At 47.4% G+C, this 27,099-nt stretch overlaps 1 protein-coding gene across 1 annotated transcript; it reads right to left on the minus strand.

Moving 5' to 3' along the window:
• Window positions 1-789: 789 nt before the first annotated feature.
• rnf38 (ring finger protein 38) lies at window positions 790-27,099 on the minus strand (the record flags this gene model as incomplete). Its single annotated transcript, XM_080534685.1, has 13 exons — window positions 790-925; window positions 1,213-1,312; window positions 1,816-1,937; window positions 2,349-2,433; window positions 2,564-2,667; window positions 2,852-3,016; window positions 3,941-4,108; window positions 5,798-5,953; window positions 6,207-6,561; window positions 7,044-7,105; window positions 7,187-7,336; window positions 10,964-11,025; window positions 26,469-27,099. The coding sequence occupies 13 exons, from the start codon at window positions 27,097-27,099 to the stop codon at window positions 863-865; spliced, it is 2,223 nt and encodes a 740-aa protein (XP_080390811.1). The 3' UTR covers window positions 790-862.

Consider the following 27,099-nt stretch of genomic DNA (forward strand, 5'->3'; position numbering starts at 1 on the left):
GGGAGAGCAGGGAGACGGTGTACTATACCACACATACTGCATAAATAACAGACAATGCATTGGTGCTTCTCTCTCAAACACACACAGAGACACACGCACACACACGCACACAATCTTGAATAGCATTCTCGTTGCCCCAACTAATCCGAATCGAAATTTGTAGATACACTCGCTTGTTTTTCTTCCATTGTTTCTCAGATATATATTTTCTTTTGTTTTCATACACCGTGAATTAATTTTTATTGAGTACAAAAGCACATGCACACACCTCCCAGTTACAACTCATTGCAGAACGCTCACACACCAGGAATGTTAGTGCAAACACACACTCACACAAACACACTTGATATCAAATCAAAGGTAAATGAACGCCGCAGCTTAATAACCATAGCCTAGTGAAAATACACACATCATAGTCCCTCAACCAGGATCATCATGATCATAATAATAATAATAATAATAATAATAATGTCATAATCTTTGGACTTCCAATTCCCCATTCGGTTAGTAAAACAATACGCATTTAAGTTAGTTTTTTTTTCTTTTTCTTTTTTTCAGAAGATGTCAAATATCATGATGCAGGAACTTGAGACAGTGCAAAGAAAAGTGTCCCACTGCCACTCACTCGTGCGTGTGTGTGTGTGTGTGTGTAAGTATGTGAAAGGCCATAGACAGAATGGGATAACCGTGGACGAAGGCAATGTCTTGAGGAGAGTGAGAAGTCCATGATAGGGTGTGAACTGGACCAGAGGGGCCTGAGGAGGAAGCTGCCATCCTATGACACAAAATGGACGCCATGACAGTAACACCTATGACCTTTGACCTCCGGGAACCGGAGAAGAAACGGGGTGGGTGGGTGGGGTCACTCAGAATCCCGCTGGACCTCTGAGGCATCAGCCCGACAGATAGGACAGGTTCTGTTAGCCTGGAGAGAGAGAAGGGGGGGGGGGAGAGAGAGGAGAGAGAGAGGGGGGGGAGGGAGAGAGAGAGGAGAGAGAGAGAGAGTGAGAGAGAGGGAGAGACACAGAAAGAAAGACAGGGAGAGAGAGAGAGGGAAAAAGAGAGACAGACAGAGGGAGAGGGAGGGGGAGAGAGACAGAGAGAAAGAAAGAGAGAGTGGGAGACAGGGAGAGATTATTATCGAGGTCAAAAAGTGCTGAGTAAACATTGCGTAAGTAGGGCACTTGAAGGCGCTGTTCCTCTCCCACTCACCTTGAGCCACTTGTCCACACACTTGGCGTGGAACTCATGGTTGCAGGGAAGGACGCGTAGCAGCTGGCGAGACTCAAAGTCACACATACACACGACACACCTGCAACAGAGTCAGGCCCGGGTTAGACAGTTAGCTACTGATGATTTTTTAAGGGCATTTCTGCTTTTATTGGGATAGAGACAGTAGAGATTGACAGGAAGGATGGGTGAGAGAAGAGGGTGCTATAATGCCACTAAGCTCCCCTACTGACATGCACTTAACAAGTTAGAGGAACTAACCCACTTGAATTAAGTGGGTACTCAAAACACCCATCTACTGTGTTGAATGAATGAATCCCCACTGTAGCTAAAATCAGGTTAACATGATCGTGTTATTGCATCAAGACTATGGTTGGTTTTGAATGTGATATACCTGTAGCGATTATGCTGAAGAGGGCAATCTTACTCAGAACATATTCAGCTGGAAGCTTAGCTTGCTACCTAGCTTAGCCTAAAAATAACTATTTACCTCAATTGGGGGAAAGTACACACACACACACACACACACATTCACACACACACACACACACACACACACACACACACACACACACAGGGACTTACAGGGTCTGTTCTGACTGGTGGTTGTTGGGGTTGAAGCGGTAGGAGGGCAGCTGTTCAATGTCAGCCTTGGTCAGACCGCGAGGTTTGGCCTCGCCCAGACGCTCCGCCAGGTTCAGCAGGGCCTGGGGGGGGGGGGGGGGGGGGGGGGGGTCACAGGAGGTGAAAGGTTAAAAGGTCAGAAATAGAGGAGCAGAATACTGAGACAACGAAAACAATTTGACATCTAACCAGCAAATAGTGGCATGGAGCAGAAGACATGATAATGTAGACAGTGCGAGGTATTACAGTGAGTACTAATAAATTAATATAAAGTAAATATATATGAGATGAATATCAATATGATATGTATGTGATATGTTTACGCAATAAAGATATATCTCAAATTAAATAAGTAATAAATAAATCATCAACAAATCAATATGGCAATAGGCCCAGTTCCATCTCCATCTCTAGAAGGCTCCATATGGCAATGGAGTACTAATGAACCTGTCTGATGTCGTTAGCGCTGATGCAAATTCACGTTGCTAGGTTACCTCGTAATTCTCCACCTCCCCATCGTCCACGTCCAACTCGAGACTGATGGTCGGACCCACCGTCGGAGTCACAGGGAGCATGGAACTGAGAGGGGGGAGAGAAACGTTTATTGCATTTTTATTCCATACACGTTGTATGTTTTACAGTTCCTTAGGGTTTATTTCACACCCAAAAAACATAAAAAGCTCACGACCAGGAAGTAGGAAGTACTTACAGGAAATAAGGCAGGAAACTGGGGTGGTAGGGGGGTGGAGGCACGGTCTGCTGGGAGCGGTAACGACGGCCTGTGATTCGCCGGGGCATGAAATGGGGGTACGGCTGAGAAAAAGGGGGAGGGAGAGAGAAAGAGATGGTTACCACCACATGTAATCAACAAATGTAATCCTTTTCATAAAACATATATGTGAGTATGTTTATTCAGGTAGGTGAATGTATGTATTTTGTATGTGTGTGTGTGTGTGTGTGTGTGTGTGTGTGTGTGTTTATAACAGCAGGTCCTTACCACTCCGAACAGCTCCTGAGGCAGGGGGTCGTGTGAGAGGAACTGCAGGGGTGTGGAGGGGGGCATGGCTGAGGGGTGGTGGGCTCCGTGGGGGTAGTTAAACCCCCCTCCCACAGACAGGTGCTCCCCCAACAACTCCACCTCGTTCTCTATTCTCTGTAGAGGCTGAGAGAGAGAGAGAGAGAGAGAGAGAGAGAGAGAGAGAGAGAGAGAGAGAGAGAGAGAGAGAGAGAGAGAGAGAGAGAGAGAGAGAGAGAGAGAGAGAGACACAGAGGACCAACCTGTTACCATGAGTCACTAACAAGTAGTGAGTTACTGATTCACTCCACACATAGGAAGGCTTAGGAAAGGTTACCAACCTGTTACCATGAGTCGCTAACAAGTAGTGATTCACTCCACACATAGGAAGGCTTAGGCTTAGTTACGGACTTGTTATGTAGAGTCAGAGTGAGTCACTGATGCACTCCACATATACGAAGGCTTATAAAGAAATGCACCGAACCGAGAGGGAGTAGGAGATGTCATAAGACAGAAAACTGTTTATGATAGTAGAGTAGTCTACAGTAAATGCGTTTTTTGAGAAGCCATTCAGTTCTTCAAAAGGTCTAGAATGATATGCGGCAACTGTGAATGGACTAAGTGGATCTAGTGTTGCACACCTGGTAGCAACTGCACATCACGGTACCAAAGCCAGATGATTCTTATGATACGCTATTGTGTTCTTATCATTGGGATACAAAAAGAATAGATAAAGTCCTTAAAGTTTAGGTTCTATAAAAGTTCGGAATTCAACTTCTATAAGCATATGTGTAGTTATTCAAGTAAATAGAAACGTGGTTATGTTATCACAAACAAACAACATTTACATTTTAACCATTTAGCAGACGCTATTATCCAAAGCGACTTACAATTAGACATTACAGGGACAGTCTGTCTCCCTGGAGTAACTTAGGGCTAAGTGCCTTCCTCCAGGGCACACTAGTGGTGGTGGTGCTCCCAGGTGGGATTCAAACTCATGACCTTCTGAATACCAGTCCAACTCACTATCCACTAGGCCACCACTACCCAAACATTAGTAACGGCCCTCACCGATCGTGGCTGTTGTGTCTGGAAGGGCATGAACTGCCCCGGCGGGGGTAAGTGGGGCGGATGGTGGGAGAGGTGGGGCTGATGGAGCAGGAAGGGTGGTTCACTGGAGAGGAGGGATGGGAAGGCGTAGGGCACCGGCAGGTGCTGCACCGAACAGGCCTGCAGCATCTGAGGGAGAGGGAGAAAGAGTTAGTATTCTCAACGACAACTATGCATTTAACTCAGTCCGCCACAAGGGGGCAGCATAGACCAACAATTTTCACATCAAGACCTGAGCGTCAGTCAGTGAGCTGTAGTGACAGTAGTAAACCTTTTAAACAAGCTTCACGCACTACAGGGTCACACTGAACTGTACCGCATTGGCTCAGACATCTTATATTCACATTGTCCTTTCACGCCCTGTTACAGAAACTATGGTGGATGCATAACCAGAATTAAAGGAGTAAGCGTGTCGGCCAAGATCTGCTAAAATCGAGTTTGGGACTTCAAACAACATCCTCCCTAATATTAATATAAGCTATCACCACCCGGCTTTGAAACGCGGTCCACAGTGACTATGCTGATTATGCATTAGACCTTTTTTTCTTAGGTGGATGGGGCCAGTTTCTCCAAAGCTCTGTAGCTTCTGTAGTACTGCCTTCCTTCCTCCTAACTACTCAGCCACACAAGTCACGAGCGGGTAACTAGTGTAAAATCGTTAGCAGGTCAATCTTCTGTTCGTGAAAGAACGAAATTCATTAAATTAAGGACTTATCTCTAGGCTTAGAAGAAGGGCGGATTTTCAAAAGAGATAACGTACTACTTGAACTACAGAGCTATCCGGAAACTCACCCTTGCTAGGTTGGCAGTTTGCATAATTTGACTCAATGTATAGCTCACTTTAAAACATCACCACCAAAAGGTAGAGGGGGATACCCCCCATAAGCCTTTCTTCAGACAGTCACACACTTGACAGGCGTACCCCTCTGTCACCATAGACCTGAAGTCTGGTAACAATTCACATAAATAATAACAATAATAATAACAATAACAATAATAATAAAATATTATATGCCATTTACACGCTTTTATCCAAAGTGACTTACATTGCAGTGAGTGCATACATTTGTCAGTATACCCCACAACACAGCAAGCTTTGCTTCCTCCTATTCCCTTTTTCTTTATTTTTGAAATCATTTGTATCCCAATGTACTTGGACGGCTGTTCAAAATAAACTTGAACTAACTAACTAACTAACTAACTAACAGAAGCCTTGGTAGCGCCATGCTACTGAGCCACAGAGGACCAGTAGAGGACCAGAGTAGAGTAGAGGAGGGCATGGGAAGGGAAATGGTATTTTCCTGTCCTGGATGCAGAAGACTATTTTCCTTTCTAGTCTAAATCCTCTATAAGCTACAATGGGACTCCTGTCTCCATGGAGATGTGTCCCTTCATGGCAAATATTTTTAATCTCTATTATTATTTATTTATTTTTTCACTTCTGTTTTGGTCTGGTTTGGTCTTCGCACCTTGTTTCTTGTTATGCACCACCAACCCAAAGCTAATTCGTTGTACGTGAAAACCTACTTCTGTTTCTGATTTCTGCTGTTATTACAGTGTCAGTGTATTATTAGTCTGATTATTATGTGTCAGTCTCATGTTAATTCTCTGCTATTCGACTGTCTGACACCATGGAACTTTTCGACGGTGTCAAAGTGCGTCTTCCCGTTTAGGCATCAAACTATGAATTGAACTGTTGCTGCACGTGTGATCTGCAACGTGTCACGACAAGAGGAGCGCAACAACCGTTTGGACCGGTGTCGTCACAATTCCATATCGCAGCACCGGTAGAACCGGCTCTGTTCTCCCGGTACTGACCGGGTGGTAGTGTTGTCCGGTGCTGAAGACGACACTGCAGGTGGGGACCTGTTGTTGGGACGAGCAAACGGGCGGCAGGTGCTGACCCGTACACAGGGGCGGGGCCAGGCCGTGGGGCGGGACGGGAGTCATGGTGTAGGACACTGGGACGGTACCCTGCTGTAACTGCAGGGAGAGAAGAGAGAGGGAAGGTTCATACACACACACACACACACACACACTAGACAGAGAGCAGGGCGGACAGAAGACAATAGCACACACATGCACGTGTGTGTGTGCATGTGTGTGCTATTGTCTGACACCATGGAACCCACACACAACGACTCCCACATAGAGCGAGACAGAGAGATGTACACGCAGACACACAAACACACACACACACACACACACACACACACACACGGTGTACCTGCTCATGCAGATCCATCACCATGGCCCCCTGCTGCTGTGCGTGGTGGTGAGCGTGGGCCGCGGCGGGATGCAGTAACCGTGGCGACGACAGGGTGGGGGGGTGGAAGGCTCTGGGCTCCTCCTGGGAGGCCGCGTTGGGCTGGCCGTAGGGAGGGGGGTGATAGCTCTGGTGGGGGGGAGGCGGGGGGTGGTGGGAAGGGGGAGGAGGGGGGCCGTGGCGGTAGTTCTCATCCTGGGGGTCCACTCTGGGGCCCGGACCTGGAGGGGAGGGGTGGTGGTGGGGGTGGGGGTGGGGGGGCAGGAGGTGGCGGGGCGGACGGGCGAGGCGGCCACGCTGGCGACGCACTGGGGGGCTGGAGAGAGGAAGGGGGAGAAAACATTAATCTTTATTATCATTATTATTATCATCATCATCATCAACTCACTTAATCTGGCATCACTACAATCTACCATCATCATAATCATCATCAAGAACAGTTAAATCTAGCATCATCATCATCCTAATCAAGAACAGCTTAATGCAGCAGCATCATCATCATCATCATCATCATCATCATCATCATGCATTCTAAAGAGACAATAAATAAACATGGGTGTCTGCTTTGTGTTTTCAATGGTGTTGTGCGTTCTCAATCTTCCAATCTTCCCGTCAAAAATACTGAGATTCGCTCTAGAAGGCTGTAGCCCAACACCTTACCTCCTACAAGCAAATAGCAACCTGCAACCTGACCAACACATCAGCTGCAGTAAGTACCGCAGTAATGATGATTGACTAAGATGAAGGTGAACCACTAATGTGTGTGTGTGTGTGTGTGTGTGTGTGTGTGTGTCTCACCTGCGTCTGTGTCTGGCGGGAGTGTGGCAGTGTTCTGGGTGGTAGTGGGGGTGTGTGTGCGGGTGAGGGTGTGTGTGAGGGTGTGTGTGAGGGTGTGTGTGAGGGTGTGTGTGAGGGTGTGTGTGAGGGTGTGTGTGAGGGTGGGGGTGGGGGTAGGGGTGAGGTCTCCGGCTGGGGGGCAGCTCCCAGGGGCGTATGGGGGGCGAGGGGGTGGAAGGGGGAGCCACCGAGGAAAGCTCCAACACCGACTGGCCTGACAGCCTCTGGCGCTTGGGGCTGGGACTGTCCTCACTCTGGAGAGAGAAAAAGAGAGAGAGAGAGAGAGAGGGGGGGGGGGGGGGGGTATATAGTTAGTTATATATACCACTCTTACTTGCTTCTGAGATATAGGCTACCTATTATATTCATGAGAATACCATCATGTGTTATAAACTCTCTGCTCTTTCATCAATACCTCCACAGTCATATTGTGGTGTTGCCCAATAAGACACACAAGGCTCATTGTGACTCACTGAGTGTTCCATCACTGCTCTATGGTCTAGGGGTGAGGAAATACCAGTGCTATAATATACAATACCCCCCCCCCACACACACACACGAGTCATACACACACACATGCTTGAGACATACCGGTACTTCCTGTCAATGACACACCTATGAGGAGTTGACATTGCTGAGTGAAAAGTCACTGGGTTAAACCTGCACTCTGTTGGAGTAGGAGATACACTCTCCCTTTCCACTAAACTCTCATCTGTGACTCACTTTACTTACTGGAAAGTGCTTACGCACAAGACAGACGCTCTCACACAGGCACAGGCACACACACACACAGGGTCTCACGTGCTCTCTCACAGGCTCTCTCACTCACTCACACAGACACACACACATAGGCTGTCTCACATTTCTCTCACAGGCTCTCTCTCACACACAGTCACACGGGCTGGGCAATATGGCCAAAAACGTTATCACCCAAAACATTTTTCATATCGGTCGATAAAGATTATTGTCACAAATTAAATAACGCTTGACAATAGTTTGACAATAAAATGGTGCTGCTCATCGATCATCTATGTACAGAGCCATAAAAGCTCTTGATACTAGAGTCGTCTACAGTCAATTAATTTTTGAGAAGCCATCAATTCCTTCAAAAGTCATTGGCCTAGAATTTTTTGCACCGATTGTAAACGGATTAAGTGATAGAATCTAGTGATGAACAGTGTATCGGTACCAACAGCACATCATGATACCAAAGGCAGATGATTCTTCTGATAACGACATTATGACAAACTCCAGCACCATTTCATATGATACTACCGTCATTGTTGGTCATACTGGGACAGTGAGGATGACAAACTGCATGTCTGCTACCAAAAAATAAAAACACTTCTCCTTCAATCATTATTTCATTTTATAGCCCAGCCCCACACTAAAAACACACACCATTTCTCCACAGGGGTGGTGAAGCCTACTCATGTACATGTGTGTATCAGAAGGTAGCCCGAGAGAGCTGGCAAACATGAGTCACACGCTCACACACACCAGATTCTAGCTCTGGTAGGAGGCACGTTTTAACAGTGTGATAAAGTGACTCAGCCGTTGTGATCGACACACACATACACACACAAAAAGGCATTAAAAACACAAACACACACACACACACACACACACACACACACGCACACACTCTCTGGGAGAGCAGCATGATTGCTAACAGGAAACAGCTGGAGAGCAGGCTGCGTGTGCGCGCACACACACACACACAGGGTAGGGAAACACCCACACCCACAGGCCGCATGCAGCTGCCACTGTGTAGGAGTCTCACCTCTACAGGCAACAACACAACACAGCCTCCAGCCTCCTAACTAAAACCCCAGACGAGGAGAGAGAGAGAATGAGAGAGAGAGAGAACAAGAGTGCGAAAGACAGAGAGAACAAGAAAGAAAAGGGGAGGGAGGGAGAGAGAGAGAGAGAGAGAGGCAGGAAGTGAAGTGGGAGGAAGAGGGGGGCAGGGGGGCGGGGGGGGGTCTGGGGGAGCCTGGGGGTCCACTGGAGCCAAATGACTGAACAGATTTCAGTCTCAGCCTGGTGAGGCACAGTGACGGGGCGCAGGGCCTCAGGGCAGGCTTGTGCCCATTCTCTCACCCCTAGACCCCCCAAAAACCCCACTCAGCCCCCTTCCTCCCCTATGACCCCTCCCCACCCACCCCTTCACCCCGACCCCACACACACACTCCCCCAGGACAGGCAGTGTGCTCATTCTTTTCCCCCCTCTACGGCCCCCCACTTCCTCCTCCTCCTCCCGCCCACTCCCCAAACTGTTTCCTTCCTCCCCCCTCCACGTCCCCCCACTATTCTAGACTCCACCCGCCTCCTCCTACCCCTGACGCCCCCCCCCTGCACTGACCCAGACCCCAGCAACAAATCTGAGGGGACATTGCAAGTTCACAGACAGGAGACACACACACACACACACACACACACACATATACACACACAAAGAGTAGTGTGTGAGCAGTCTGTCTAAACACATGCAGACAGTAGATCCCATTAGTATGAAACTTTGATGGCCCCGTCTGCCTGGGTTGTGGGGGGCAGCCCTAGGCAAAGGGGATGTGTGTGTGTGTGTGTGTGTGTGTGTGCGTGTGTGTGTGTCTGTATACCCCTACAGCAAGTCGCTTGACATCCAATTTAAATAGACTGCACACATTCCAAATCCCAAACAAGAACAGCGCACACACACACACACACACACACACACACACACACAGGGCTGGTCCGTGTGCTTGTTGGTGCCTGTGCTGAGGCTGCAGAGGAATGGGACAGAAAAAACACTGTCTCAGTTTCACCACACACACACACACACACACACACACACACACACACACACACACACACACACACACACACAGAGACACACACAGAGACACACACACAGACACACACACAGACACACACACACACAGACACACACACAGACACACACACACAGACACACACACACACAGACACACAGAGACACACACACAGTCTTGCTCTACGCATGCTGTTACATTCTGCAATGTTCTTTCCGTGCTAGAAGCACACACACACACACACACACACACGCACACACCCTCCACATTCTGTTCACTCTGTCCACACGACGCGTCCACACACACACACACAGGAAGTGGTGAGAGCAGCTGTTCTGGTTTCCCCGTCAACACTGAGAACCAAAATAAAGACAGGCATGGGTCCGGGGAGAGCGTGGTATCACACACACACACATTAGTTTGACCTCCTGAACACACACACACACACACAGCTAGATGGTCATTAATTTGACCCATTGAACGAACAAATGAACACACACACCCAACTTCCCCACCCCCTCTTTTTCCACCTCTTGATTTCAAAGCCATTTCTTTTCCCCCGCCACTCCACCTCCCTTCCTCCCCTCCTTTCCTCCTTCCCCTCCTCTTCTCCGTCTCTCTCTCTCCCACCAACAGAGTCCCACAGCTGGACGTAAAATCATTAGCAATACCTCCTTCCCCTCGCTGTCCCTCCTTCCTCCCCTCTCCCTCCCCCTCTCCTTCTCCCTCCTTTTCTCCCTCTTCATCCGTCTGCATTCCTTCCCTCCCCCTCTACTTCAGATCAATCTCACACACACACACAGGCACACAGGCACACACATGCGCACACGCACAAACACACACACTACAGTGAGGGAGAAAGGGTCTGCCTAGCCCAGCAGTTGTACACAGAGGAGGTGTACAGTCTGAACAGCGCTGCCCACTTGGACCACTGGTGAGAAAACAGATCAATAGACTCCATTACCCATCAAGCACCCGACCACTGCGCTCACAGACTAACATTCTGCTCTTTCTATCTATGTAGGGGTTAGGGGTGTGTGTGTGTGTGTGTGTGTGTGTCGGTCTTACCTTGTCACTCTCCTCTCCACATGCATGGTCAGGGTGGCAGTGGTAAGCTCCCCCGATGGCTCCTGGAGAGAGAGAGAACACGCCTGGTAGTTTAATATACATTACAAGGACGGACCATGCTTAACACACACACACTCATTTGACCCTCTGAACACACACACAGAGCAAGATGGTCATTAATTTGACCCCTTGAACGAATGAACGAACACACACACAGACACAGCAACAGCAACCCACCCTGCCCCCCCCCCCCCCCACACACACACACACACACACACATATACACACTATTTCTATTGTTGATTGGTCCGTCATTCTGCCTAATCCTTATTGATGTTATTGTTCACACACATCTGGGACTGCAATGCAAACAGAAACTATGACAACATGTTTTTGAGAGGGTCCTGACTGTGTGTGTGTGTGTGTGTGTGTGTGTATGTATGTCGTCACACACACACGCACGCACACACGGTAAACACAGTATAATCTGGGATTAGAGAGAGAGCTTTCTGATGACAGCAATGCCTGCATCACCGCTAAGACTTTGAACTCCCTTCTTGTTTTTGATCTTTCTATCTGTGTGTTGATCTGTTTTTCCTTCTTTTATTTATTTTTTGTCTCTGGGGGGCTTCTGTCGTCAGGGAATGTCACGTCACTCACTGGGGGGGGGGGGGGCCTGGTGTACCCCCTCCCAACATAAAGGCCCTCCAGTCAAGACCACCTCATTCACTGGGGCGGAGTAAACAACCCCGCCGCCAACAGGAGACATGACCTTGTTTCTTTCTTTGAAGAGCATCGAGAGGCTAACGACAAATTGAGAGAGAGAGAGAGAGAGAGAGAGAAAGAGAGAGAGAGCGGGCTAGAGGAGAGAAATAACAGAAGGAAGGAGCGAATGAACAGAGAGGAAAGGGAGGAAAGAGGAGAGATACAATGTCACGTCCCCCAAATGAGCCCCAGTAGTCCCTCACCCCGATACAAAGTGCCTCTAAGATTACAAATTGCCTTTTCCATCGCTAACCAATCTCGTACTCCATATGGTCCAGAACCATCGGTTTCGATATCAGAACCCCAGGACCAGATGTGACTCTGTTTCTACTACAACCACTGGGTCCAGATGTGACTGTTTCTCTGAGACGTTGTTCAGTGTGTTCTTCTTGACTCCATCGTGGACAATGAAGATGACATGTTGTATTCCAAGTAAAAAATAACAAACTCTGAGCTGCCATTATCCCACCCCTAGAGAATAATGGCAGATTCTTTTTTTGCAATACCAATTTTATGGAAAATTGAGAGTGTGACTCATTTTAAAACAGGGCAGCCTCGGGCTGGGACCTTTCATAATAGAAATTAGCTATGATTAGCAGCTTCATCAAGTTTTGAAAGCTCTTTCTGAGCATCATTAGTGCTTGAACCTAGATTTTCAGGGTTCCTGCTCCATTTACTACAGTGCAAGTCTGGGCCGGAACGGGGGTTAGCCAGGGTCTGTGCCGCCATCCCCTACAACACAGTCAAGTATGGAAGCCCTAGGGAGTATAGTCCATCAAGGTTTTGACCCAAATCCTGAAAATGTGGAGACTGATGTTAGAAGCAGTGCTGTAGGTTATTATTTCACAGCTGCCTGCTAGGATATTATATGTATGTTAGGGTTGGAGGCATCAGATAAAAGTTAAACCAGGGGGACAGTCTATTATAACAGGCTAAACAACCTTCTGTGGTTTACAGAAAACCTTACCAAAAACAAACAGTGATAGTAGCCTATAGTCCAATGTTTTTAAAATGTGTTTGATCTAAATACAATGGGCCACCTTTGGAATTAATAGCAGAAATATGAGCAGCAAATTATTATAAAAGACAATGGGCCGGTTTCACAGACAAGGCTTAAGCCTAGTCCAGGATTAAATCACACCATTGAAGATGATTTAGTCTAGGATTAGTCTTAATCTGTGTCCATGAATCCAGCCATATAACTGGCTAGCTAGCTAGCTAGCTAGCTAGCAAGAAAGATAGCTAATAATCAGTGTCCCCAAACATATAAATGCATGTTGTGTCTTCGACATTCAAATTATAAATCCTAGAGAGACAGCAGATGAGATGGCTGCATACCATACAGGATAGGGCTGGAGACAGCAGGAGGGAGCCGGATGTGAGCTGGTGACTGGAGGGTTGCTAGCATCATAGCTAAGGTGCCTACCACTGCCGTTGTGCCCTTGAGCAAGGCACTTAAACCCCTAACTGCTCCAGGGGCACCAAATATGTCTGACCCTTTGCCCAGAGCCCAGAGCTCCTTCTCCCTGGGGGGAGACGTGCTCACAAACTATATTTTGTTGTCTCAGTACTTGTGCTCTGTTCAATGACAATAAAGTAGAATCTTAACATTAGGGATGCTCCGATCTGGATTTTTGGGGCCGATACCGATCACCGTTTTTTTTCCTCAAGATCAACCGATACCGATACCGATTTTTAAAAAAATACATAACTGTAGGCCTACTGACTGGATAGCCTACATATTTTTTGCTTTTTAGACAAAAGTTTTGATCCATTAGGCACCAAGCAAACGCAGACCCATTTTTATGGCATAGTAGGTCTGGCCTATCACCCAGTTAGGGCCTGAAGCCCAAGTCAGTCGATATGGCTGTATAAAAGACATCATAAACGTGGCCTTCATGGTTTACATACTGTTACGTCCTCCTATGTTTTCTGTTCAGTTATCTGTCTTCCCCAGAAAAAAAAAAGAGAAAAAAAAAGGGGGGGGGGGAAAACGTTTTTTGCGATCGGCCATTTTTGCCGATCACCGATCGAGTCATTTGGAGTAGAGATGCTCCGATCAGGGTTTTTGGTGCCGATCACCGATCACCGATCACTGGAATCAGTGATCTGCCGATCCGATATCACCGATCACCGATCACAGCATCGAAAATGGCAATTGAAGCATTCTATTTATTGTGTAGCATTATTTATGTTTTTAATTATTCTTAACACCATTGACATTGTATATTAAGTATTCAAATGAAATTAGGAGATGAGAAAGTATCATGAATTGACGACCATCTGTTTTATTGAATTCACAACCACCTGTAGCTTACTTCAGAAAAAACAAATAAAATGTGAAAATAAAAATCATAATAAATAAAATGTACACTGTCACATCAAATGTGCAACATTCCACTCGAATGAGAGGAACTAGGGGCTCTTAGAGAACTTGGAGCTTATACTGTAGCTTTCCTGAGGAACAATAAACATACCCAAACTAAACTGCAACATAAACAGGCTATAGCCAAATATAAAATACTGTTTCAAGTCAGTCAGTTTCAAGTCATATTTAGGAGGAGATAAGTCAGCAATAATCAATAAAACAAAAAAACAAAACATTGCACCTAAGGAGATTTCAGACTCAAACCTTACTTCTGATTTTAAGCAGCATCACTGGCAGATTAGCCTTGAGAAATACAAGCATCTCAGCGTTTTTGGCACTCAGCCTGTTCCTCTTATCATCTAAAATATGTCCTGCTCTGCTGAAAAGTCGCTCGCTATCTACACTTGTGCAAGGTGCACAGAGGAAGACCTAAAACTCACGCGCTAATAGTTGTTATTATGGGCCAAGTGACTTCCTGCTCGCGGGGTCACATGACGTCGCTGAACACTACCTACACTACGCTCGTGAAGTCGCGCTGGAACTCTGACCAGCACTCGTGGAACGCCTCTCGTCCAATCAAAGCACTCGGTCCCTTTATGACGTCGAGCCCAGTGTGCGCTTCGGCGCTCTCTGAGCGAATCGACGAACGCAGCAAATGCCGTATGATATTCGTGGTATTGAAAGACCTTGCGTGCGTTCCTCCCCGAGGTATTTCTTTTGAGCAGACAGTACAAACGGCATATTTGTTGTCTCTTTCCGACACTGTGTAATATGTCCAGACTGGCGACGCCATTTTGTAAACTGATCGGTCGTGTTTGATTGGCGGTTTTGAGAACTCCGATCAAAACCGATCAAGGCCATATCGGCCGATACCGATCGGCGCCGATCAGATCGGAGCATCACTAATTTGGAGTGAAATCGGCGGCCGATAAATCGGAGCATCCCTACTTAACATAATAGCCTAACGCTGTTGCAAGACCATCATCCAAAATATTGTTAGCTAAAACCGCTGCAATCGATTTGCAGGATTATAATGCAAGCATGATATTAATACTGTATATAATGTACTGCCTTCAGCTAGAATGCCATGTTATTGCTGTGACAGATGCTGCCTATACACAAGGACTCTAATTAGCCATGTAGGATTTACTCATTTTATAAGTTCACTGGGTAGTGTGGGCATAGTGGGCACAAGGATAAAGTGGAGGGGTCTCACTTTCTGACAGAGCTGGAGGCTATATTTCACAGACGACTCTTGGATGCAAAGAAATATAGAACCTGGCGTCCATTGTGTCCATTGCGGTGCGGAAGGAGCGGAGCTGGAGATTCCCATGATGCCACTGGATTCTGCTGACTGAAAGGTGCCTACTATGAACCTGGGACTGTTCTGCTGCCACCCTTCACTAATTGAAACATCCCTGCCAGAACTGGAGTATAGGCCTAGTTCATGAACGTTTGGACCCAAATCCTGAAAACATGGGTGGTTGGTATTAGAAGCAATGTTGTAGGCTATTATTTCACAGCTGCTGGGTAGGATATTATATGTTAGCATTGGAAGCAGCTAAGCAGATACAACTTAAACCAGGGGGGGCAATCTACTGTAACAGGCTAAAAAACATTCCTTCTGTGGTTTACCTAACCTTACCAAACAAAAACAAAGTGATAGTAGCCAATAGTCCAATGATCTTCAACTATTTGTTTGATCTAAAAACCTCAAGTTAATATTGGTTAACAGGAGTTAACCGTGCGTGCTGTAGGAACTTCCCAGGACAGGTAGACACTGGTGGAACGAGCTGCCCACTGCCCACAAGACTGCAGAGTCACTACCTGCAGGGTTCGACATTAATGGTTGCGGGCAAGTAAAACACGTCTTTAGCCCCATTCACACACAGGAGCTTTCCCATTAAATTCCATGGAATTTACCTAGTAAGGGGCGTGTGTTAACAGAATTTCAAGGGAAATCGGCTCAGGCAATTTCCCTGGTGAAGACCTTGAAGGAAGGAAGGAAGGAAGGAAGGAAGGAAGGAAGGAAGGAAGGAAGGAAGGAAGGAAGGAAGGAAGGAAGGATAGAATCAAGGAAGGAATGATAGAATGAAGGAAGGATAGAATGAAGGAAGGAAGGAACAATAGAATCAAGGAAGGAAGGAAGGATGGAATCAAGGAAGGAAGGAAGGAATGATAGAATGAAGGAAGGAAGGAAGGAAGGATAGAATCAACGAAGGAAGGAAGGAAGGATAGAATCAACGAAGGAAGTGTTTAAAGACCGGGCCGCCAAGCAACAGTGTTGTGTTGGAGAGAGCAGCTCGGCTTGCGCCAGGAATGGACAGAATGTTGGAATGCCATCAGAACATTGTGAACAAGCCGTGTGAGTCTCGTCTTGGAAGAGTGAGGAGGTCTGACTTACGGGAGAGGGCTGGGTCTCCATACGTGGTTTCACAATACAGTGAGTTCCTCAAGACGCTTTTGAAAGGGTTCGATCAGGGCCCTGTTCCAGACCAGATGAATAAGGCAAACCGGTCTATGATTAGCAGTGTGCTGGGCTGCTTGGTGTAGAGAGCAGGTTGATTGAGACGGGACGAGGGATGGAACCAGGCTGGAGCCACCGGCGGCAGCACCGAACACACACTCAGTCGACACAGTCTGCTACTGTAGAGACGGAGCGTCTCTCACACACACACACACACACACACACACACACACACACACAGTTCTAGAGCAAAGAGCTGTAGTCAGTGGAGAACCCCAGACTGTATCGACAAGGGTCACACACGTTCACGCTCTCACACACACACATTCACGCTCTCTCACACACGTTCACGCTCGCTCTCTCTCTCTCACACACACACACACACACACACACACACACACACACACACACGCTCGCGCTCGCAGTCTCACACACACACACACACACACACACACACACACACACACACCCCTGCGGGCTGGGGGAGATGAAGTGGATGTGTCGGGGTTGCCATGGGGGAGGGGGAGAAAAGAGGGGGAGAGAAGAGAGGAGAATGGGGGGATGGTGAGAGGGAGGTACGGGGGGAGGGGAAAGATGTATAGACAGAGAAATGAAAGAAGGAAGAGAAGGAGAGGGGTGGAGAAGGAGAGAGAGGTGGGGAGAGGAAGGAGAGGATAGTGGGAGGGATGGACCAAAAGGGAAGGGGAGAAGTGAGGAAGAAAAATATGGATGGGGGAGTGAGGAAAACATGGATATGGTAGAGGAGGAAGGGATGAGAGAGAGAGAGATGAGCAGAGGGGAGGGGATGATGGGAGTGGGAGGGAGAGAGAGAGAGAGGGGTGGGGGTTGTGGCTTCCCCTCTTGACTGATATTGATTTTCTGTAAGCTTCAGGGTGCATCAGCTATTTCCATCCATTTCCTCCCATGTCTCTCTCTCTCTCTCCCTCTCTGTCTCTCCCTCAGACAGCCATCCTCTTCTGACACCCCTCCACCTCCTCTCGCTACCCCTCACACTCACGCCATCACCACTTCTCCCTCCAACACATTCATCTCTCCGCCTGTGTGCGCGTGCCTCTCCCTCTCTCTCACACACACACACAAACACTTGCCACTTTCGTGCATCTCTCTCTCTCTCTCTCCAATATCGCTCTCTCTCCATCTCACTACCTCTCTGCCTTATCAGACTCCGAAAATGGACTTATTACTCAATACTGTGTCACTTAACACACACAACACACACACACACCTAAACACAAACACACCTGAACACACACACACACAGACACACACACCTTCAGCAGAAACATGCTGTAGTAGAACAGGTCTAAACTACATTTACCTTCTCCTATACAATTACCTGCTAAACAGCCTCAGAGCAAATAGCAGCGCACAGGAGTGTGTGTATGTGTGTGTGTCTATCAGCCTTTAAGTGGGGAACCCCAGTGTTATTTCCATAGTCTCCATCCATCTCTCGCCCAGGTTTTACACTTTCTTTCTCCCTCCCTCCCCCTCTCTCCCCCTACCTACCATAGTAATAGCAGGTTGCCCATAGTGACGTAATGATCTCTGCTCCCCCAGCCCACCCAGGCTGCCTAAGGCCCACACACACACACACACACACCCACACCCACAGGTTCACCCCAGGATTTTTAAACATGGTGGAGCTGGATTGCATTATCAAACCCGACAGTTAAAACCAACACATCTAAAACAGCTGAATTAACAGAGGAACATGATGATGTTTTTCACTTTTAACAACAATGTCATTGGCCGTTGAAGACAAAGTAACTCTGACTGAATATCAGTTTAGCCTGCTGGGAAATGTTTACATCCTGGTGGAGCCAAGTGGACAAGGTGGCACAGCGCCCCTCTTAAATTCCCTGTGAAACCAGGCCTTCGCTCCTCTTTCTCTCTCTCTCTCTACTCCCTCCTGCACTCTCATGCAAAAGGGGAATGGCCCTCCTCCTCCTTTCCATCTCTCCTTTTCTCCCCCTGTCCCACTCTTCCAAGAGCTGAGCTGACCTGCCCTCTCTACTCATCTTTCATCGTGCCCCTCTCTCCCTCTCTTCTCCTTCCTCATGGAGGAGTATTTAAACTGCCCAGCTGCTACCACACACACACACACACAGACAACCTATACACACACAAAACTATACACATACAAACTATACACACACACAACCCTGTGCCAACACACTTTGCATAACTGTTACAACAGAAGCCATAAGGGGAACAGAAAGAAAGAAAGAAAGAGAGAGAGAGAGAGAGAGAGAGAGAGAGAGACAGAGAAAGACAGAAAGAGAGAGACAGAGGAAGAGAGAGAAACAGAGAGAGATAGACAGACAGAGATACAGAGAGAGAGAGAGAGATACAGAGAGAGATACAGAGAGAGAGAGAGAGAGAGAGAGAGAGAGAGAGAGAGAGAGAGAGAGAGAAATGGGTCATTGCCTCATACCAAAACCAACAAAGGCCAGAGGAAGTGAGGGACATGCAGGAACAGTTGGGCCAAGAGAGGAGTGGACAGAGAGAGGGAGGGGGGGGGGAAGAGTGAGAGCATGAAAAGGGAGAGAAACAGACAAGAGAGAAAGAGAAAGAAAGAATGAGAGACAAAAGAAAGCAATGGAATACAAAACAGAAGAGAAACAGAAGTCAATGAGAAGGGGAAAGATTAAAAAACAAACGGTGTGGGAAGTGAAAAGGGGGGAGGGGGTCGGGAGAGAGAGAGAGAAGAAAGACTGGAGTAAACTTGGCTGGTGTGGTCCAACTGTATCTCACTGGTGAGAACTCATGAACATGGGGAGGTGGGATAAATGCCAGGAACAAGAGTCGCCAACCTCTCCCTCCCTCCCACACACCCACTGTCTTCCCCACCCTCTCACACACTCACTGATTAACTATGCCACTGCCTCCCTCACACACACACACTCACTGACTAACTATCCCTCTTCCTCCCTCACACACACTCGCTTACTTCCCTTCCCCCTCCCCTTTTCTCCTAGATAGATAGATACTTTATTGATCCCTGAAGGGAAATTAAGGCCTTACAGCAGCTTACACCACAAACAACAACAACAACAACAACAACAACATAGTGACATTTGAATAATAATATATTAAAAAATGAAGATAAAAAAATAAAAAGTAGACATAAATAATCTGAAACATCATATGATGTCCAGTATGATTTAACATAGTGTGGTCACTGGTCACCACACCAACACTTTGACGTCCATACCCAAACCTTCCTAACTATCACCAACTCCGTACTGAAGCGGTACCCGGGACAGGAACCACAAACATCAGACAAACTAAACTAATATTAGTAAACACCAGGAAACATGGAAGTTGAAAGCGGGTCGTTTGATCGACGCCCGCGAGAGAGACGTCGACACCACCGCGGCGATGTCGTGGCACGGTTTCCGTGACAGCTCTGCTCCTGTGTTCACGTGAACAAAAGTTACGGAAAAACCACCCCCCCCCCCCCAAAACGGCAATTAAATGTGGTTGCCATGGCAACCAGGGAATAAAAGGGAACCCCCCACTCAAAAAAGAGGACGTTCCTTGTTTTCAGACAGCCATGGGGAGAGGAACGTCCGCACCAAGCGGTCCGTTAAAACGATCCCTCCTTCAGACAAAAGCCAGGGAAGAGGACGGAGAGGTAAAGAGAGAGGGACAATGAGACAGGGAAAGAGAGAAGCAAAAAGAGAAAAGGGAGACTGAGAGGGAGGTGTGGAGAGAGAGAGAGAGAGAGAGAGAGAGAGAGAGAGAGAGAGAGAGGACAGTCTATACAGAGAAGCAGACTGAGGGGCCATGTGGAAGAAAGTGTGTGAGGGTAGAGGTTGAAGGAGTGTGTGAGGGTATATAGAGGTTGAAGGAGTGTGTACGGGGTATATCGAGGTTGAAGGAGTGTACGGGGTATATAGAGTTTGAAGGAGTGTGTGAGGGGAAGGAGGAGGTTGAAGGAGTGTGTGAGGGTATATAGAGGTTGAAGGAGGAGAAGAGAAGCGACAGAAGAGAGAAAGCAGTGGGCCTGGAGAGGTGAGGAGGGAGGGAGAGATCCTCATTAGCTTTCATCCCTCACGCAGGTGAACCAGCGTCTCACTCCATCCTTCTTTCGCTCCGTAACGAGAAGGGCTCTTCTGTCTGTGTGTGTGTGTGTGGTGGCGAGCTCTCTGTTCATCAAGAACTAAGAACAGCAAACCAGCTGTCAGCTGCCCACTCCAGCCATTTTAATACGGCCACTAACTAGAATGCACTTTCTCTCCCCAAAACCTCCACACCACTTTACTGCCACTGTCCTGCAAATATGCCATTTCACCTGCCAAAATAGCTATTTCTGTGACGCTGTGTTTTTGCTCTTTTCATACAGCCCTGATCCTACACAGACACACACACACACACACACACACACACACAGACACAGACAGAGCTGCTGCTCTTTTGTTACCGTCTGAGTGAACCTCATGCCATGCTGGGTTACTGTGTGTGTGTGTGTGTGTGTGTGTGTATGCGTGCGTGTTGAGGGAGTGATAAACCCAATGCTGGCTATCACATGGGACACAATGTGAGAGAGCATGTGTGGTGTGTGTCTGTCGGTCTGGACGTGTGCACGTGCATGTGTACACACGTGTACGTGTGTGTGTGTGTGTGTGTGTGTGTGTGTGTGAGTGGACGTATAGTCAGTCACTCTCCCCTCTCGATCGAAATCCATTTGGATGGAAATACAATACGCCCCTTTCCAGCCATCAATTTATGCAATTCTAGGTGTCATGGTTATCGAGCTCGTATAAAGCCCTGGACCAGAGTTGACGCTCCCCATAGTATCACATTACCCCACCCCCCCCCCCCCCCCCACCAATACTGACCTCAACTAACTAGGGGTTGGAGCTCCAAACTGACCCCAGGTCAGTGCTGGGGTGGGGGGGGTGGGGGTGTCCTACTCTGACCATTGCCACTCAGCGCTGGTGAAGATTAGCAGGTAAAATGGCTTGTGTGAAGTGCTTGTGTTTTTTTATGGCAGCCGTGTGTGTGTGTGTGTGTGTGTGTGTGTGTGTGTGTGTAGGCCTGCTTCTGGATGTGACGACGGAGATGATTGTTTTGGATTTTTCACATAGCTGACATCAAAGTTGAAGAGGGTTGAACGTTTTGAGAGAGCGTAGGGAGTAGGGACACACGCAGACAGGCTAGGATTCTGAGCACAATTCTAACGAGAGTACCTTCCTCTACTCTTGTCGCTCTCCTTTTCCTCCCTCTCCACACTCGTCTTTCTCTTTCATCTCTCCTTTCTCCCTCACTGTTCTCAGCACAACGCAGGCCCTCTCCATCCACCTCCTTCCCTCCCTCCCTTTCTCTCTTTGACTCTTTTCTCCCTCTCTCTCTCTCCACTGCTCAGAAGCTGATCAGGATAAACACCCTTCAATGGTGGGAGCTGTGAAGGTAGGGTTGGACAGTTTTGCGGTTTAACCATGAACTGGGGTTTAAAAAAATAGCGTCAAATTGCTAGCCTATATTGTAGCGGACGCTGCTGATAATTCACCAGTATGTTTCTATGGTGGGAATTGGGCGAAGGCCCTTTAAGTCGCAGTTGTGACGTATGGGAGTTTCGCTGGTGTTTTGACCACAGTATGTAGTGGTAGTAGATAGGGCTGTTACGATTATTCGACGTCGTCGACGTCACCGACTACGTCAATACGTCGGTTAGCGTAATATGCGTCGGTTAGTCGCAAATATTATATTATTTTTTTTTATTTTTTTTTACCTTTATTTTACCAGGCGAGACAATTAAGTGTATGAGTGAAAATGGATAGCTACTAGCTAATGTTACACAAGCAATGTAGCTCACCACAGTTCGTATGTCTTGTCTTCTGGTGTTAGTAACGTTAGCTATGTAGCTGGCTAGCTACAGTAGCCTATTGTCATTGTGGTGCGAGCACCTACTGTACGTTATCTAGCTCGTAGCTCGCATGCTACGTTAGCATCAATTTAGCTAATCATAACATAGCAGCGAGAGTAACGTTAGCTAGCTATGTGTTGTGGTGATGGACAGACTTCTAAATGGCCATGTTGGCATTCAAGTTGGCTAAACATAGCAGTGAGGTGGAGACCCAAAAGTTTTTTTTTTTTTTTTTTTTTTTTTTACAGTACAAAAATTATCGTTAGACTTATCGATAAATTGGTCGTTAGACTAATCGAATAATCGATAAAATAATCGCTAGATTAATCGTTAGAAAAATAGTCGTTTGGGACAGCACTAGTAGTAGACCATAGTAGTAGGATATCTATGGTTTTGACTGTTGTAATGCTAGTTTGCTAAAAGTTTACATCGATTAAAACTCTGACACTGTGTTTTCACTGCAGTTTTTCATGGTCGAATAATCGGTGAGTGAGATGAACGAACAATAGATTTTTCGACGTGTGCCAACATTCACAAAGGCAGCCATGGATCATCGTAAGAAATCACTTATCACATATCTTAAAGGCAAAAAACACTACCATAGAGCCAGGAGATGTAAACACTGCCATTTTTACAAAGAGACCATCAAAACAACAACACGCTTATTGCTACACTAGGTATGTAGCCCACACAAGGCTAGGCTAGGCTATAAACAAGTAGCCTAGTAGCCCAACTGTAAGAGAAGGGCCGCTGCTGGATATAGCCTACCATACTTGAACTGTAAACTAACTTACACAATGCGCAGTGGAATGACGTCAGACTCGTCCCGTTCCACACTCAATAGTAATAATAATTACTGAACTATATTAATATTATGCTTGTGTAGGCTATATTGTTTTTCTGTGCATGATTAAACAACAACAAATAGTGCTACAGAACCGACATTAATTTGCATTTATTTGAATGGGATATTATTATTTTTTCGGCCCTAAAGTAAAAAATCGACTTTGACCCTCGGGAATGTAGAATCAAATAATCGATTATTCTGTCCCATCCCTAGTTTTTAGTGTTGCTGGTTATGCGTCTACAGTTTTCACTTCATCACAATAGGCTACCAAAAAATGTCTAGCTAACGTTAGCTAGCAAGCTAGATCATCAATTGTTAAATTAGCCGTAGTTACGTATCCATAGTCGAATTTGTCCCGACATAGTCTCATTACAAACCAAAAGTAATTTTTGTGCTGTTACCTGGGCACTTCCACTAAGCAAAGCAACACACCGGAGCACTCACAGTCTGCACGTTTATTGCAGAGTGACTGACTTTTCGACTTGCGGCTTCCTCAGAGTCAACAGTGATGAAGTAAAAACTGCAGATAACATAACCAGCAACGCTATGTTACAATGTAATTTTGAATCCGGTTAACCGAAAAACCGCGGTTCTATACAGTAAAGGTTTATCGGTAAAATTGGAAACTGTCCAACCCTAGTGGGAGGTCTGCTAGCCTTTCACCGTGTCCAGAGGCAGGCCTGCTCACCACACAAACACACACACACACTTTCTGGTTTCAGCCGGTGGGTTACGTAGTGGTGATTGTCATTGCTGTAGCTGGGGAGTGAGCAGAAAAAGGCTAGCTGTGTGTGTGTGTGTGTGTGTGTGTGTGTGTGTGTGTGTGTGTGTGTGTGTGTGTGTGTGCGTGTGTGTGCGTGTAAGGGCGCTCAGAGCGGCTTTCTTTGACATTCACTCTCCCAGACAGGTATTTCCAGTCCCAGGCTCCATTCTCTGCCTGCTCAGTGTGCACACGCACACACACACACACACACACACACAATGCTTGCACCTGAATACAGCTGCAACACACAACCTTCAGCACACACACATGTATCAACCGTATTCAAACACACACCATTTTCAGAAAAAGACCTTGTGCAAAACCAAGAGCAAGACAAAAGGCCTCTGCATCTCCGTGTTTAAATCTGGCATGTAAACCAGGATAAAAACAGACCTGGGGTAACATGCTCTCAGGTCTACGGTATGGGTCTGTGGAGGGGTGGTGCCAGAGTGTGTGGGGAATGTTTTTTTCATGTTGTCAGAATCGTGTAAATAGCTCTGCACATATGAGGCAAAAGTGTATGTGTGTGTGTGTCTGTGTGTGTTTACCAAGGGAGAGACATGGGTACAGAGTAGAGTGGGGGAGAGGAACTCTCTCTGTCACCTGAAACTCTGTCGGCCTATGCTGCGTTTCTGGTTCACTGCACAGGGCGCTGTGAAGGGGCTGGGCCAGGGTTTTTCACATGCACTCTACAGCTGGGAGGGTCACAGCACTCACTGTGGCTGTGTTCATAAATTCGCTCTGAGAGTGCCGGAGCGCACACTGGGTTCAACGTCATAAAGGGAGCAAGTAATGTGATTGGACAAGAGGCATTCCATGAGTGCTGATCAGATTCCAGAGCGAATTTACGAAACGCAGTCACTGTGCAGTCACTTCCCAGAGCTTTTTTCTAGCTAGAGCTTCTCATCTAGCTCTGTCGCCCTCACTCCCCTGTCCCCCTAAAACAACACGGTTGACCTCCACTCAAACCAGACAAGCTGACTGAGAACAGAGTCAGAATACGACCCGAGAAAGAGTCACAGAAGACAGGAAATGAATCTGAACAAAATAAGAGGCTTGGCTGCACGTCGTCATCGACTGCACGAGTCACCCTGTGTGCCACGAGTCAGAGTCAGAGTCAGTCACCGCCCCCCCCACCCCCCCAGCCTGACAAACAGGCCTGAACCATGTGGGGAAGGGAGAACGCCAACAACTTTGACATGAACGACACCAGACGATGCAGCCGTCTGAGAGGGTAAAAGAACAACAGCGAGGTCGCACTCCCCCATGAGACAATGCGTGGTCCTGTTCCAGACCCAGACCCAGTTAAAACCCGAGGCGAATCGAGTCCAACAATCACAGTCAATTATTAACTTAGAGAACACAGACGGAAGGACAATAGAAAGCATTCAAGCAACAACGGTGGAAAAGCTTCTCACAGTAGTCCAGTTTAGCGTGTTAGTCAGTAATGTGGTAAATAGGATCGACGAGCTCCTCTGCCCTGTTTATAGCCTGCACCCTGATGTCATAGGGACAGTTCAACCCAGTACAACTTGGCAGCAACACGCACACAGCTAACTCAAGAGTGTGTGTGTATGTGTCTAAGTGTGTGTGTGTGTGTGTGTGTGTGTGTGTGTGAGTGCCCATTTCAATGTTCTTCCTAATGGCTTTATCTGCCTCACACTCTTTAAAGAAACTAAATCTGACTAAATACAACCCAAATGACAAAGGGACCCCAGGGAGAACTTACAGCGGTTCAGATTTCCTAAAACCCCTATCCACACATAACAAGCTATTATCATAAATGTCCTCGGCTCAGGCAGCTATGTGTGGTGGAGTGTACACGTTGGCTACAGCTTTGTGGAAGCACATAAAAGAGCTTGCCTAATTAGAATACAACTAATGTTCAGGCACAAACACACTCACACATATTACCATGCCAACCCCGATGTACCCCCATCCCCCCTGCTTCTCCTTCTACAGAAGCCGATCCTTGGCGCATTAAAAACAGCTTGAGTTCTCTCTCTGCTGGGGTATTTGTTTACTAGCAGCAGGGCAGCAGAGACACACAGAAAAACTAAACCAGTTTCCCCAGGTTGCCGGGTCAAGGGTACATTAAGCGATGAATCGTGAGCTTAGAATGATAAGGTTCTATCTCCGTTTAGGGTAGTTCAGAGATATTGCGCGTCAAAGTTTTTACATTCCATTATGTTCTGTGAGATGGAACCTTTGTATTTTATGAACAGAATTACTAACTCAAAAATTTCAACATTTTTAAAATAACACCACACAGGCATTAATAAACACCCAATGGATCAGATTATGTAAAAAAAAAAAAAACTCAATTTCTGACAAAAATGGAGATAGAATCTTATAATTCTAACGTCACGGAATGACAAGCGAGAAAATAGAGTGTGTGTTACCTGCTGCCGAGATGTAGTGCTGCGCTCCGGGCGGCCCAGGATGCCTCTGAACACCGGGGGGGGAGACGTTAGGAGGTCCCGGGGCTCCTCGCAGGTTCTCCGGGTGGTTGCAGCCGGCGTTGTGTTGTTGTTGTTGTTGTTGGTGGTGCTGGTGGTGACTGTGATGGTTAGGTCCCAGGTTAGGTCCCAGGATCCCCCCGCTGGCTGTAATCCCATTGCCGTTCCCACCTCCAGCGCTCTGTACACCGTACTGCTGCTGGTAGTATCCAGACCGAGACCGCGATCGAGTCCTGGGAGGCTCCATGGCCATTTGGTGGGGTTGGTGGTGGTGGTGGTGGTGGTGGTGGAGGAAATTAGAAGCCAGGGGAAGGAAGGACGTAGCCGGAGATTGCGGCGTTGGAGAAATGTTGTTGGAGGATCCGGGCGGTAGATAGGTACCCCTAGCAGCGCCGCTCTGAGTGTAGCTGTAGCCCCCCTCCTCTGTCCGCTCCGGCGACTCTGCCAGGCCCACTACCTCGTCACATAAATCACCCCCCTTGGGGACTCCTGAGGGCTCGGGGGTGGCGGGCAGCCGAGAGGAGTAGATGCGGGGCTCCTGAGTCGTGGGTTGACCAGCGGCGGCGATTGGCAT

Source organism: Nansenia antarctica (genome assembly GCF_963989245.1).
Source record: "Nansenia antarctica genome assembly, chromosome: 6".
In the NCBI taxonomy this organism is placed as follows: Eukaryota; Metazoa; Chordata; class Actinopteri; order Argentiniformes; family Microstomatidae; genus Nansenia; species Nansenia antarctica.